Source organism: Copadichromis virginalis, linkage group LG16 (genome assembly GCF_057382275.1).
Source record: "Copadichromis virginalis isolate Kocher_CV1m ecotype Utaka linkage group LG16, C_Virginalis_male_GT1.1, whole genome shotgun sequence".
NCBI lineage: Eukaryota > Metazoa > Chordata > Actinopteri > Cichliformes > Cichlidae > Copadichromis > Copadichromis virginalis.
This window is the reverse complement of record NC_140633.1, coordinates 14,872,968-14,889,065: the sequence shown is the minus strand read 5'-3', so window position 1 is coordinate 14,889,065 and position 16,098 is coordinate 14,872,968. Positions and strand designations below refer to the sequence as shown.

Below are 16,098 nucleotides of genomic sequence, written 5' to 3'. Positions count from 1 at the left end.
GTCAGTCTGCCCCAGGGCAGCTGTGGCTACAACTGTAGCTGCCTCCACCAGTGTGTGAATGAATAGTGGAATTGTAAAGCGCTTTGGGTGCCTTGAAAAGCGCTATATAAATGCAATCCATTATTACTTGGACCAGCTGACCCATTACAATGCCCTTTAGACCTTTTGACTTTTTAATTTATTATGGGGTTCCCTTTAATTGAAGACCCCTCAAAGGTCTGCTGACCTACACAGAGACATAGACAGTCTGGCACACACAGACACACATACTTTGCCGACAGCTTAAGCAGGAGATGACAGGCCTGGTTACAGTAATAACCCTTCCAGCTATCTCACGCCCATGCGTCTGCAGTATAGCCTGTAAATCTCACTCTGTTATTGTTTTAATAACACTAATGTTAGTATTAGCCAAGCTGTAAAAACGTCAGACATCAAAAGCCTGAAACATCTGAGCTATATTGGGGTGAAGACAAAGGGCGAGGGCCCAGCTTGTGAAAATAGCTGACTGTGCTGACTCAGCAAAGGTGTGTGTGTGTGTGTGTGTGTTGTGTGTGTGTGTGTGTGTGTGTGTGTATGCGTGCATGTGTATGCGTGCATGAAGCAGGAAGGGCAGTAGTAGGCACAAATTTGTATACTGATAGTGCAATTGTGTAAGTGCGTGGATAGTTCAGTGCATGTAAGAGAGCCAAGCGACCTGCACAGAACAAAGCCCTGCAGCTGCTCGGTAAAAACGGACTTCTCAGAGCTCCATTTCCTCCAAACCACAAAGCCTCATAAAACTAGGCAGCCATACTTAGCTAATGGCATTAACTTCAGTACCGATGCCTCTGGTGCTGCTTATTGGGGGAAAACACCCTGATATATTTTCCAGCACATGACTTTGTTTTTCTGAATCAACAGCTCCACCTCTTCTCTGAACCATGGGGAAATAATAACTCTGAAATCACGTCTGATGGAGATGCATCGTAAAACGGCAGAAGATGGAAATAAAATCCACTTTGTGTTTGCTGGAGCTCATCTGCGACACACTGTCATGGAATATGTGAAAACCTGTTGGTAGCAGGGGTGTGGCTAGGGTCTGGGCTGGCACCACCACTGTCTGAAATTTGATTTGAACCCAAGAGCCTCCGCAAACTTTTATTCACATGGGAACACATGGGGTCTGGATTCCCTTTCTGGGAAAAACAGCATTGTCATCTTCAGGGCATCATTGTAAATGTAACTATATAATGACAAATACTAAAACATTATGTCTGCATGCTCATATAACTAATGCAAGATGCTAGAAAATACATTTCTTAAGCTGTTAAGTTGAAATATGGACTCCCCCTTTGACTCACAGTGATGTCTAAGACATAGTTTTTTGTTTTTGTGTGTGTGTGTGGGGGGGGGGGGTTTACCAACAACCACTCAGTACAATAAAACTCATGTACAGCTGGACAGCCTTGTATTTTGTTACTCTGTGGTTGAACCTAGTTTTGCCATATTGCTACATGGCAACCTAATGTGACTTTATGGAGGCAGGAGGCCTCACATCTATGAAAGTCCTTGTGATCTGATTCATTTTCAACACCCAGCCCTCATCCTGACTGGTTCTTGGCCCAGTGCCTCCCCATTTAAAAAATTCTATAAACACCCCTGACTGGCACCAGGGAAAATAGAAGAAAGCGATGCAGCTTGTGCCCTGTAGTGTACGTTGAAACCTATATGACATTAATATTGGTTGCTGTGGCCCCTTGCGTTTTAAAATATGTGAGTAATGAAATAAGTTCTCCACGTGTACCAAAAATGACCTATTTTATGAACCTCTGAGCGCAGCAGGCGAGACTTCTTTGTCAGCGTACATATATGGGTGTGTGTGTGTGTGTGCGCGCGCGCACGTGTGTGTATGTGTGCGTGGATGCATGCTCAGGGTGGGGGTCCAGTGAATGCCAGGCTATCCATAATGTTTACTGACACAACACATTTTAATGGTTTTAGCTAAGAGCCAAGAATTGAGAAATCAAGTCACATCAAAAGGGTGGCACACAGCGGAAGTCCATTGTTTACACTTATGGCTTCAGCTAAATCTGAGCACAGCTGAATTACTTTGTTGTTGCAAAACTTTGTACAAGTATTGTTTATTTGTATAAAACAGCTTTCTAAAAAAAATAGCATTCCCATTTTTGCCTTTAAGATGTATTATTGTTCTGTGAACTTTCATTAAGGGAAATTCTATATTATACTTTCCGCAGTCAGAAATGAAATACGGCAATGCCAATCAAGTCAAAACTCAAAAACTAATTAGCTCCTCACCCACCTCAGCCAAGTATTTTTATTCCACCCCCAGATTTCATTTCAGACCCTCAGTAAGTAGTGTTTGAACAATGAGCTGAGAGTCGTGTGAGGTCCCAGCATGCAGAACAAACGTGTGAACCCCAGTCATTCTCTGGCCATATGCTGGTGAACACCCAAGATCACACAATAGAGGAATTGTTTGGCTTTGGGTCTAACATTAAGAGTTTCTCTTTCTCTTGCATGCCGCAGGGCTTCATGGGAGACCCATTACAACGATGATCAAAACGACTCCTACATATTACATACAGGCTGTTTCTTGTTTATTTTGCAGGTCGTTTCGAGCCGGGTCTCCAAATATCTGCTGTGAGTTAGCAGTAGTGGGCGGTTTCTAGTGGGCCACTGTGACCGGGTGTGCAGAGGTAAAGGAACAGGTGACATCATTCTTTGGCAACAGCGGTGTTGAATTTTCCAAAGATTTTGGAGATGATCAAATTTCACATTGCAATCATATCACAGTCAGGGTGGCCTGTTCATCACCTTACAGCTTGAGGCAGCTAATCCTGTGAAGTTCAGCCACACCAAACAACAGCCTGGATCGGGTCTTTTCCAATACACTTGAAACAATTGTAAAAAAGTAGGTTTTTTTTATTAAAACATACACAAACATAAATAAAAAGAACACTGAATAGAAAAATCTAGCAGATGAAAACAGATGAAGGTCTTACAGGTGTGCTACAATCTTGTAGAAGAAACAATATAACCATATTGCTTTTGGCTAGGCAAGTACACACAGAATTGTCAAAAATCGAGATACATAAATATAGAATTTAAAAGGAAGCCCCTGTGTTTTAATAACAAAAAGCGTGCCTACTATTTCCTCTAAGTGCTGCTTAATGAATGTCATACAGACATAAAATATAAATGATTTTACAGCCGAAAGGTCACTTTAACAGTGGCCCGTCTCTGTACTTTTCTAGCTAATAAATAAATATTTAGTGCATATTCCCATTTACCTCACTAAGAGCCAAATGAAAAACAAACAAACAAAAAAAAAAAAGTTAAGTTAAAGATGAACCAAACTCAACTTGGTCCGTCTAGTGAAAGAAGAGACAGGAGTCTATTCCTGTCATTCATGGTCAGACAGTCCTGCTATCTGCTTCACTTGCTGATCGTCATAAATGAAACAAACATGTCATTTATGACATTGTCATGTTGTAACCTTCAAATGACCACTTGGGGCGGAAAGATGGATAATAAATGTTTTTGGAGCAACAACCCCATGGCCCCAAGTCAAACTCATACTAAACCTAAATTTTAATTTTAATTTTTGGGTGAAATTACCTATTACTGTCACTATCCGCTAAAGTTGCTAAACTGCAAGGATGCTTCACTGCCTGCCTTGATCTGACTTCCAAAGACTTTCAAGAAAACACTTATACCAAGGCCTTATTTTTATCCTATGATAATCTGCTAAGTACAAGCAGATGCTCTATCAACTCCAATTCTCTCTTTGGACATTTTTCTCCAACAATCAGCACTGATAAATCCTTTCTTGCTGCACCTCCTCCCAACAAACTTACTTCCTTAGTTGCTCCCTTGTGAATCGTTTAATTAGTGCATAAACACATGTCAATCCTTAAGTCTAAATGTTGTAATCTAAACTGAATGTATTTAAATTCCCCAACACAAACCACAAAAAAGTCCAATAAAACTCAAGTGCTATTTTGGGTGAAGTAGAGAGTGCTAGTTCTGCTTTTTGGGAAAGGAAAAACAGAAAGTGGAAAGACAAGTTTGTTTTTTGAAAGGTGTTTACCTTTTGCATAAGTTTTTCCTCATAATAAGAGTCTAAAAAGGCTATCTGATGCAAAACAATGTGACACAAAAAACAAAACAATTTAAAAAAAACAAAAACAAAAAAAAAAACTCTTTTGACAAATTAACATCACTAACAGTGGTTCTTTGGCATATCAAATGTTCAGTAGCATGTCCGCTCCCCATGTATTTAAGTTTCAGATACCCCACTTTATGGCCCCAAAATACGTCGCTTCTCCTGCCAGGTCCAGCATGAAGGCGTTGGACACATTGACAAACAAGGCATCTCCGACATCCAGCTGGACCCCTCGTCCCTGCTGGGCACAGTACATATTATAGGTTGTGCCGTTCCACCGCATAGTGCTGCCCATCTTGCTTAATACCACAGCCTTGCTGTTGTGTTTGATGCTCTCATGGCACAAGTACTGGAAGAGCTGGGTGTTTTTAACATCCACTGGGGGATTGTCGTCTGAAATTGGCCCTTTGAAATTGTAATAGCGAAAGCAAGTTTTGGCGTAAACGTAGTAGGAACCGGCTTCCCTCACCAGCAGTTTCCCCTTGTGGTAACCCATGTTATGGAGGTGCGCATGTGTATCATCCCATTCAATGGTGATGGCCGCCAGCTCACTCTCTGTGTGATGACAAAGAACAACAGAAAAACTGGATGAATTACTTCACCTTTAGAGAACTTTTGTTGTTTATCAAGAACATCCTTTCTATATTTGCAGTAATCTAGTTTAACTAACCTAGTTTCAAACTAAAGGTTCAGTAAATCAGGTCACAACATTAAAACTTAACCTCTCTATTGTAAAACTTATATTCGTTGCAACTCTGTTAAGCATTAACATTATAGCACCATCAAGAGACTCAACACTTAAAACAGGAAGTCATCTTTGTATCCCAATGCAAAGTAATTTCTAAAGGACGTTTAATGCTGTACTACTGAACAAGGGTAAAAAGTTATGAATTCAACCATAGCTGTAGCTATTTTTGTACAACTAAGATTTACACAGTTTACAATGAGTAGAAAGTAAAACATAATGGAAAAGTATGAGCAAGTCTCGCCACTCATGGGGCATCTTGGTAACGGCTTCAGAGAGTTATTTGAGAAGCCTCTGATGAGGCAGAGGACAAGTATATGCCATATAGTAGCAAGCTAATGTTTCATTTGTTGAGCACTTTGGTTAGTGTTTAAAAACAAATCATTTCATTTGGCGATTTTTTTTTAAACTGGATGATGCATACAATATGAATCATATATTATATATAATAGTTATATCAACCCATATGGGGCAAATAACATATTTCGTTTACATTTTATTTATTATAAATGTGAAACTGTAAAAAAAAAAAAAAAAAAAGACATTTCGATTAAGACTCACTCTTTGAGAAATCCTGATCCGTTCTGATTGGTAGATGGGCTGAAGCCATGCCATCTTTATTCTTGCATCGTCCTTTTTTCTTTGGATCTTTCAGTGCATTCAGCATTGGCTCTGTCTGCACCTCCTGCAGAAAAAGTGGAAAAGCTGACATAACAAACTGACAGATTTACAGATCAAACATGAAAGTGTTCCTGAGCTTATCATCGTGAGGTTTTGAACTTAGCGACCTCTCATATAATCAGTCAGAATTAACTTGCACCAGCATGGTTAGAACTAAGCAGGGCCTATTACATGATGCTATCAGTATACAGCCTCTCAGTCAATCTTCGGTCTGAAAGCGAGCCATGTGAGCTGAGCAAGGTTTCTTGTGATTGGCTGCCTCTAGTAAACAGAAAGTTAAAGGTGGGTGAGGATGAGTGCTTGTGATGACCGTATTAAGTGCATCCACTCTTGATGACATCATACAAAGCTAAGAGTAGAAAAAGATGACTGAAACAGAGCAGTCTGGAGCCTGAACTTTTGGCTAAGAGAGACTATTTGTACATACAATGACCTCACTATATGAAACTTTAGCCAAGTTTACTATAAACATTGACCACTGGAACAGTACACAGTATATATATATACATATATATGACATATAATAAAGATCCGATTATAGGCCCACTATAAAGCTGTAATGTTTTTAAAAAGATTTTGAAATTTTTTTACCCACAGCTTTATTCTGCTGTCTGTTTGAATAACTGCTTCTTTCCATGGAGCTGAGCATGTGTGTATACTTGAAGATGTGTGTGACCTCCTGGTGAGTGTAAACTTTTAGAAAGATTGTTCTTCTCAGGGATTTGGCAGCAATAGTGTCTGGACTGAATTCAGTCACTGACTGCTGATTCTATTCAAGGCCGCGATGACGCCGCCATCCACTGTCTGAACCGGGCTGTCCTCAGGCAAGACAGAGCATATACAGTCAAGGAAAACATGGTTTCCAAGCAAGTAAACAGTTGCAAAGGAGCTGCCAACTCTCCTACACATCTGGCATGAAATTAAAATATCAGGTGTGAGTGTTGTTTTCTGACTGCTCTTACTCAAGACATCCCAGGGATAAGGTGGAATATATATATATATAGATAAATAGATAGACATAGATATATATAGTGTTAGTGTGTAGTGTTATGCCACTATCACTTGTTTTTAAATTGAGTATTTATTCACATGCTCTGTGTAACAGATAGGGCTTTGCCGCAAAACACTGGGGTGAAGATTATTAAACTTTTTAAGCAGTTTCCTCTGATTGGAAGAATGCAGATATAATGGCAGGATTATCTCACCTCAACTCTGAGCCAAGATTAAAAAAAAAAAAAAATCTAATGAAAAGGAGAGTGTTGAAAGTTTTAAACATACCAGTTGTGAAACCACACATGAGCACAGTTGCATATTCCAAATAAACTCCAGTACAAAGCCAGTCTGGCAACGTCACACCTTTAACGCTCTAATATTGCTCTTAAGTATTTATTCACAGCCTAAGTCTAGACAAATTTGCACAGATCTCAAGCTAAGATTAGCAGTCTCTGTCCCCCAAAAACAATTTGCTGCACAAACATGTTTATAGTGCAGCGCCCTGGAATGAGACAGGGGTAAACAAGGCCTTGCCAAGGCTACAAAGCAATTGTGAATGCTCTCCCAGTTGGCCCTACATTGTGGGATCTATCTTGATTTGTGGTGAGACCAAGTCATACCTCTTTAACCATAGTGAAGAGATTATTTAAACAAAGTTAACAGCAGCTTGGCAGCTACCTGAGCGACACAGGGACCTAGAAGTAAAGTGTGCAGGATGGCAGCCACTCTGCACCAGGCTAAGCTGCTACACGATGAAGACGTGCTTAGAAAATATTCATGCAGCTAAGGCTGACTGGATTGCACATGCTTGGTCCTGCAACACAGTGAATGCAGGCTTCAGTTCAGCCTTTTAACAACACACCGCATCCATCCTTCCCCATGTCTATTATGTTGATGAGTGGTTTCTGTGATGCTACACTAGAACAAAAGTCCTCTCACTCAGAACTTGGCCACCAAAGCAGATTGTCTCTTTGTGTTTCGTACTGCATCTGACTCCTAAAACAGATCTCTAAACATTCAGATCATGAGCTATGTCTGATTCATGGCACTGTGTTCTCACCACTCCCCAGATCTTACTGACCACAGGCCCAGCCCCAGTGCAGGCCAAGCCTGAACATCCTGTCTCACATCAAAAATGAGCCGATAGCTGTCCAGCTGAGGCCTGAGAGCACCAACTCTCTTCTATAGTCTGCAGGGATCACCAACAGTCTCGGTGCTGACCCCGACACAACACAGCACTGGCCATGAGGACCTGTCATCCTGACACCTCATAAAAACTCCCAGCATGTCTTCCTGTGCTACATGGGAAACAGCCGCAGGGCTGACACAATGAACTCCTCAGTACAAGACAGGCTGGGTGGTTTGTGCAAGCACTCCGCCAGGGATATCAAACACAAATACATAATTTCAAAGGAAATTAAAACATTATGGGAACCCAGTGTTATTTTACTTCCTGGACTGTTTTTTTGCTATTGCTCTACTTTAAAAAAAAAATGGGCGGCAACTTCTATAGAGGGATTAGAAAATATGACTTCAGCGATTAAGAATTTCCATTTTACAACTCCCTCGTGCTTCTCCCGATCATCGAACAAACACTCTGCGACCACTGACGCCAATGGGTGACTCAGTAATGGCCAATGCTGTAAACTACATTCTACATCGAAGATTAATCAAACTTGTGGGGGGAAAAAACCCCAAGAAGCTATTCAATGCTATATCAAAGGCAGAGAGGTGTTTTTCCTGCTGTGGTCTGACCTCTCTCCAGCCTGTGTGACCACCTAGGGTTTTTGTGCTTGCTTTACAGAAGCTGTGGTGTGCACTGAAAAACATACCCATGGGAAAATCATAACTCCTGTCACTGCAGAAATTGCACATGATTATCCTGTTTTCCAAGTGCTTTAGGCTCTTCTCTGTTAAAAAAAAAACAAAAAACATGTACTTCCCCCTTTGCAGTGACAAAAGGAAATACCTTGCAAGCGTTGGCGTATTCTTAAAGCAGATTACTTTTAGCCTCTGTGGCATTATCTCTAATTAGCAGCAGTGTAACTACTTCTTTCTTAAGCTTTACTTTAATGACAATTTCAGAGTTGATTGGAGGAAATCAAAATCTACAGATGATCAAGTCTGATTAACTAAGTGCATGTGTGCGTGTAGCATGTGTATAATGTTGCAGCAGGAGGGACGTGTGAAAATGCACAATATCTGAGTGGAATGTGTCAGAGGGCATGTTGCCTGGGGTCACCCAGGGGTCAGACTCACCTCCATGGGCCGATGTGGAGTTGTGGACAAATCTACCTGAAGAAAGAAACAAAAACGGTTATAGAGATTTTGTTTTGTTTTTAATGCAGTGATAACATCATATTTAATGAGCCGAATCTATCTCAAGAATGGTTCTCTGACAGGTCAAGATAGGAGAAATATCTCAGGCTCTACAGGCTGTCCTGTAAGATGAGATTAAGACTCACGCATACAGTACACATCAGTGTGTGTGTGTGTGTGTGTGTGTGTGTGTGTGTGTCTGCGAGAGTACAAGAGAGTGGGAGGCTATTTTCCGCATGTCATTCTGCATTCCACCGCAACAGGAGGGGAAAAAAAAGTCTGTTTTGTAACTTGAGCTTTGGCTCTCAGTTGCTGCTGTTCTGTTATCTGTGTGTAATAACAACCAATAGTCTCCCATGCACGCAAACACACTTTAACCTTCACATTCCAATCAGCTGTTTTAAATTAAAAATAGTCTCTTCAGCACATTCCTATCTCTGCATGACACTGTGCCGATCCCAGGTCTCCTCACCATCTCCAGGAAGTTTTACAGGTGTTGTGGTCAGATGATGGCCCAGCACCATACTGATGACTCACACAGACTGCTGCTATATGCATCTGTCATCGGAAAAAAGCCCTGACCAACCACAGGGCCTCTTGTGCTGCTGGGTACTTAAGACAGCCTTCCCCTCTTGTCATCTTCTCAGACAATTCCACACACTTTTATTGTACAGCTATGGAATTAAATCCATATCTGTATAATAAAAACCCTGCCTTTCTTTAGTGTTCCTTTATTGACAAGCCAAAAAATAATAATCAGGGGTGTCTCTAGAGAATGGAGGCATAGGGTGGCACTGGCCCCCTCTGGAAATATGATTGGCTCTCAAACTACCACTTTCAGTATTTTCATGCTATGCTACTTTATACTCCACTGCATCCCTGAGGTACCACCTTGTTTATTTTAAAACTTTAGTTACTTATTACTTATACTTTCCTCATCTCACTTGTAACCGGTCTTGGCAGATAGCCGCCCCTCCCTGATCCTGGTTCAGCAGGATGTTTCTTCCTGTTAAAAGGGAGTTTTTCCTTCCCACTGTCCTCCAGTGCTTGCTCATAGGGGATCATCTGATTGTTAGGATTTTCTCTGTATTACTTTAGGGTTTTTACCTTAGAATATAAAGTGCCTTAAGGCGACTGTTGTAATTCCACGCTATATAATTAAAACTGAACTGAATTATTATCTTATACAATTTCTCCAATAAATGTACAAATATATGTAGCTGTGTTGTTAGAGCTAAAGCTATCCAACAGTGCGAGTATTTTAAATCATTTCCAGCTGCAGCATTAAGATTATATAGACTTTGATGAACTGTATGATATTGCATAATTAGTACCTGCCATAATTTTTGTACCATTACTTTTATAGGATTACGATTTTATGAGCCCTGTAAAACGCCCCCGAAATTCACACATAAACAGGTGGAAGAGATGGGAAAAGGGAGAAAGGAGGAAGAGAGATGCTCGCCAGGTGAACTTAGTGCATCCTGACAGAGCAGAGATGCGGTCTGCCCTCTCGGCTTGTTCAAACACGACGATTATTCAACTCTAAAACCGCCATCAAGTAGAAAAAACGATTATTAATACTATTATTATTATTATTATTTCACATCATCGCAGACACGCAACCTACAAGATGCCACACACGCGTCTTCAAGGAATATGAGCGATCCCAGATCATATGTCACTGCGCTGTCACACATGGCAGCACGTCGGAACATCCACAGGGTCCTGCTTGAACTTTGCCATACTCCCCTGCCTCCACTGTGTTTCTGCTTATCCTCAAACGTTTACAGCTAATGTCACACACAGATTACAAATACAGCTCGCGGACGGCATGTAAACACGCTGCACGAAGAACTTCAGCGGCAGCAGCGGCAGCCTCAAGTGAAAACATCTGTATTTTGCAAACAAGACATCATGGAGACTGACATTTGGATTCGCAGCCGAGCCTCAGTTGCTGAGATGTTATCGTCTCAAAAACAGGTAATCTTCGTGGAAAGGAAAAAAAAATCTTTAAGGGGGGTTCGTGAGATGCTATCAGCGAGTCAGGGTGTTTCTGCAGCGAGGCAGCAGTTTAACTGCGTGCCGCCGAGGCGCAGCACCTTCAAAGGAACACCAAAGTGCACCAAAGCTTTGCGCGGAGAACAGCACAAGTGGCTCGATCTGAAAGCTGCTCCCCCCCCCCCCCCCTCTCTCTCTCTCTCTCTCTCTCTCTCTTTTTATCTTCACAGGTTGCTTTACATGTAGAGCTAGAAAGGTTATCTGACATTTTATAGGTATTGTAAAGTTGCGCAAACATCCCTGGACCCGGTCCTACCTCGCTCACGGCCAGCAATTGTTGACAGTCTTTTAGAAGTAAATATTTACACACAAACCCCAAGTTTGAGTGAAGCTACACACACAATGAAAGCAGTATAGGAGCGAACTATGCAGTAGATCACACCACGCTGTTGCTCTGAGATTCTTACCTCTTGGAGATAACCTGTCAGGTGTAATAAGATCGCCACGCTGGAGGCCACCTGAAGCAATCCCATAACAGCGAGGGTCCCGAATAGGAGCGGCCGGTATGTGGGTTCCGAACTCTGCACCGGGTGGAAGCGGTGCTGCTGCCCCACCTCGATGTCGACGGTGTTCCGCAGGTAGCCTCTGTACTCGCTGTGGGTAGCTGCCATGCTGCGCGCTTTGTGTGTGTGCCGTTCAGCCCCGGGGCCAGGTCCCAGACTCAATGCAAGGAAGGAAACCGAGTTTGCAAGAGTCCCTATAATCAGCAGTGGGTGGGCTGAGAGAGCGCGTTTGCGTCTGCAGCCAATCAGAGGGATCCTCCGGTAGCCGGAGAGAAACAGACTCGAGCAGGACTGTCAACCGGATCGACCTGAGCGCATGACAGGTAAAGCGAGCCCTTTATGTCTGGCCCTTTGTGGAGACGCGTTAATGTGTGATCCTCCCCTTCCCGTCTACACCCCGTGAACATGAATTAGGCGCACAGCAGGGATGCAAAGAGGATGGGTTTAAAAAAGAAAAAAATCCAACCCATCAGTGATCAGTGGGCACTCCTGTTTTGTTTTTTAAAGAAAACCGAGAAAAAGATCAAATAAAATACAAACATATTCAGCCATACATTCATTCATTCATTAATTTTTGACATAAATACTAAAAAAAATGCTGCTTTGCTTAGAAAAAACTTGTCTTTTTAAAAATTTTAAAAGTATTCAGATATGATCTTCCTCGTTTTTACACCGCTATGTTTCCACGTGTACTGGTTTACACAGTCACCTAAAAAGTGAAAGCTCTCTGGTTTGATCTCAAGAGGAGCCAAAGGTTCCCTGGGGGTAGCGACAGGAAATGCAACCGGCATAAAAATCTGTCCAAAACAAAACAGGCAAAGCTGCCTGCTGTGCCGACGCCTTCGGAATAAAAGGGAGAACCCGAGAATAGCTTTTAATGCAGAGTCTATTCTGACCTACTGGATATATAAGATGTTTCCTTATCCAGTAGAGGGAGGCTTCAATGTCTCACATCCACTTATGGAAGTTGCATAATGGGTCCGGACTGAGGGGCAAAAAGTTCTTGAACTTAAACAGTTAACTAAGCTCCAGCACCTCAGTGAAGTCAAACATATACAAGACACATTCTGCTTTAAGATAGTGAGTCTTTGTGTGTCAGATCTCATTAGCTCAACAGATTCAGTGGTGCTTTTTGGTCCTGTTCAGCCATCATCATGTCTTTCAGAGAGGGAGTTCTGATGAACAGTGGTGCAGATTACTGGCTGAATGAAGTATAACATTCTGTGAATCCTGTGCTTCATTGCTGCCGCCACATTACTATTGGGCAACCATGTCCCGGACGCATGTATATGGAGGCTGGGGGTCTGACCACTGCTAAAACAATTAGAACTTTCTAAATTATCAGCATATTTTTAAAGAGATTCAGTTTGGTGTTTTATTTCTATTAGCAGTTTCTGATTTCCCATGGTTACCTAACTGATTTTTTCTTGGTCCCTCACTTGTTGGTGGTGTTTAACCATATGCTTTAGTCCTGCTTTAGTCTAATGTAATAACCTAGGGTCTGTGTGCACAGAGGTCTCTGGCTGGGCCAGCATAACTGATAAAGTGATGTGGTTTTGTTTCTTGTAACACAGGAAAGAGGTCACATTTGAAGACATTCCTTTGTGTAAAATGCACGGAAACTCTTAATCATGCATTTATCACATCTCTGCATTGGAATTTTGTTGTTTTTTTGTAAGTTCCTGGTTGGCACCACGGAAATGCACCACGACAGTAAACTTGTGAAATCAGCCCACTAAACGCAACCCTTCACTTCTTGTGAATTGTGAATCAGATGTGTTTTTTCAGTATATTTGTTATGGTAAAGAGCAGCTTGTAAGTCTTTTTTTTTTCTTTTGAGTCATGCATAATATTTCTTGGAAATGTACTTTTGATTTGACATGTTTTGCGAAACATAAAGGCTAAAATTTAGATGAAAAAGTGAATTTGAAGCAGAGCTCTTACGCTTTTTTTGTGAACATGCATCATATTACATCACACTAGGAAGTTGTCTCTGTCCCTGTAGTAATTTGATGAGTTGGCGGGGCAGTGAGTTGGTGTTTTTTAATCGGAGTTTCATCATGGTGAATTATGTGTATGTGCAGATTGGACAAACCCGGGCCTTACAGGACTTTGATTCCACAGTTTTCCTGATAGGAAAAGGAAAAGAGCTTTTTTTCCTGCCCGGGTGTTCTGTGCAGCTGAAGCAAGGGGTGATATTGATTCATTGTCTTAAAAAAATATTGGAAATTAGCTGTTATTCTGCTGTTTTCTCTTCCATAAAGACATGTCACTTTGTATTGTTGATCGACAACAGTTGATCCTCTCATTAATTTTGTTTAGAGATGCCTTAATACGCTATTAAATTGTCAGTTTTGTTAAACTGAAACACGTTAGAGGCAAATTCACATTATTGTTTAGCAAAACAACATTAGACAACATTAGCTAGGGTTGGTAATTTTCCAGTGTGCACTGATTTAAACTATTAACGTGTTTAGAGACTTCATACTTCCTGTAGCTTCATCTTCCCCAGCCTCATTCCCACGTGTTACATTATGGTCAAGCCCTGTGTTTCTTACTCTGTAATAAATATTGTTTGAAGTGTTATTTTAGTGCATATGTAAGCATTTTTTCTGCATAATCTAGTTATTTCAAGCTGCTGTTTAAGGTATAGTTGGGTCTGTTCTTCCAAAAAATTTTCGCAAGACAGTGCTGATATGTCAACACAGGCAAGCAGGGCATCCCATGGTGTCTGGAATCAAGCTTTAGCATCCTCCTGATGCTCTGTCAGTTTCAGTATTGGTTTAACATGAAGAACTTCAAAGACTTCATTAATCTGATTGCAAAACAATCCCATGTCATGCCAAAAAGATACCACTTAGATGGATGGGGGCATCAATGCAAGAGTGATATCAGATAAGTTTATCAGCTTGATGCCAGATCGACCGAAACATAATGGAGCAAGAATTTGAGTATGTGTATTCGCGGGTTTCAATGCCATTTGGGCTTGTGTGTAAAAACTGCAATGGAGGAGACATGAAACAACATGTAAGAAAACATTTTCACATTTTTTTCCATTTCATCTGGAACTGCAGATCAACTATTTCTCTTTTAACCCTCTGTGGTCTAACTCTTAATCAGTGACTGTCCAAGCCTTAGTCCCAAACTAACCCTATATTTTGGAGACATGCAGAAAGTACTTTTGATACTATAGTTTGGGCAATGTAAATAGTTGTGAATTCTTGTCAGTGATTCCACTCTAGTCCTAGACTTGGGAGAACACAAGTCATGAGTGGGTGGCTGAAGTTCAGGGGGTAGAGCGAGCAGGTCATCTACTGATGAGAAGGTTGGTGGACTGGCTGTTCCAGTCTGCATGCCAAATATCCTTGGACAAGATACGACAACTTGCTCTCCAACGCCTCCATCAGAGTATGAATGTATCTGAATGTTAGAAATATAACAAAAAAATGATAGATAGCACTTAAGTGAAAAAAGTGCTTGTGAGTATCATTGTGAATGAGTCATGTTATATAAAGCACTTTGATTGCTCCTGGTATAAAAGCATTACATAGGAATCAGCCCTTTTACCATATGAAGTTACAGTGTGTAAAATCCCACCAGTAGATGTCAGTAGCTGTGTCAATAGGAGTGGTGGTTTCTTGAAGCTACTGTGAGTAGAACTGGTTGTAGTACAGATGAATGTGGCTTCTCCTTCTTCTGCTGAAAGGGATCCAGGCAAATCCATATGAATGTGGCGCCATGTAGGATGTCACCACTGGAATCACAATCAGAATCACGTTTATTGGCCATGTATGTGCGCAAACTCATACAAGGAATTTGGTTCCGATAGATGGTGACTCTCAAGCACAGCAATGTCAATTACAACAATATGTAACTATATGTAAATGGCACAATACACACACATATTCACATATATATAGATAGATGTATAAGTATGCACATATGCACACATACATACACAAAGGCGTGTAAACCAACCCTAAATAACCAGTCTAAATCTTATATACATAAAATACAGGATGGCAGAAGTGAATAAATACCACAGAATGTACATAAAGTGCAGTTGCAGTCTAGCAACTGTTTAGGAGGGAGATGGCGAGGGGAAAGAAACTGTTCCTATGACGGGTGGTCCTGGTCTTCTATACCGTCTGCCAGAGGCAGCAGGTCAAAAAGTCTGTATCCAGGGTGTGAGGGATCTGTGATGGTTTTCCCTGCCCATTTCCTGGTTCTTGAGAGGTACAGGTCCTGGATGGAGGGCAGGGGGGCGCCAATGATCCTTTCTGCTGCTCGTACAGTCCGCTGCAGTCTGCGCCTGTCCTGTTTAGTGGCTGCTCCATACCAGACTGTGATGGAGGAGCACAGGACAGACTCAATGACTGCAGTGTAGAACTGGATCAGCAGCTCCTGTGGAAGACTGTACTTCAAAGTTGTCTCAGGAAGTACATCCTCTGCTGGGTCTTTTTGAGGATGGAGGAAATGTTGGTTTCCCACTTCAGGTCCTGGGAGATGGTGGTACCCAGGAACTTGAAGATCTCCACAGTCAACACCAGACTGTCTGATATAGTGAAGGGGAGGGGTGTTGAGGGATGTCTCCTGAAGTCCACTGTCATCTCTACAGTCTTAAGCGTGTT

At 41.6% G+C, this 16,098-nt stretch overlaps 1 protein-coding gene across 1 annotated transcript; it reads right to left on the bottom strand.

Annotated features, from left to right (window-relative positions):
* Positions 1–3,808: 3,808 nt before the first annotated feature.
* tnfsf11 (TNF superfamily member 11) lies at positions 3,809–11,823 on the bottom strand. Its single transcript, XM_085435518.1, has 4 exons — positions 11,372–11,823; positions 8,844–8,879; positions 5,472–5,595; positions 3,809–4,720 (listed from the first exon to the last, which is right to left on the bottom strand). The coding sequence occupies exons 1-4, from the start codon at positions 11,573–11,575 to the stop codon at positions 4,287–4,289; spliced, it is 798 nt and encodes a 265-aa protein (XP_085291644.1). The 5' UTR covers positions 11,576–11,823; the 3' UTR covers positions 3,809–4,286.
* Between the last annotated feature and the right edge of the window lie 4,275 nt (positions 11,824–16,098).

Bases quoted from the DNA above. Each gene is read 5' to 3' on its own strand.
- tnfsf11 (XM_085435518.1), bottom strand. From the start codon at position 11,575: ATGGCAGCTACCCACAGCGAGTACAGAGGCTACCTGCGGAACACCGTC. The intron at 8,880-11,371 runs GTAAGAATCTCA...TTCTTTCTTCAG, and splicing joins TGACAGGTTATCTCCAAGAG to GTAGATTTGTCCACAACTCC. The intron at 5,596-8,843 runs GTGAGTCTGACC...CTTTTTCTGCAG, and splicing joins CTCCACATCGGCCCATGGAG to GAGGTGCAGACAGAGCCAAT.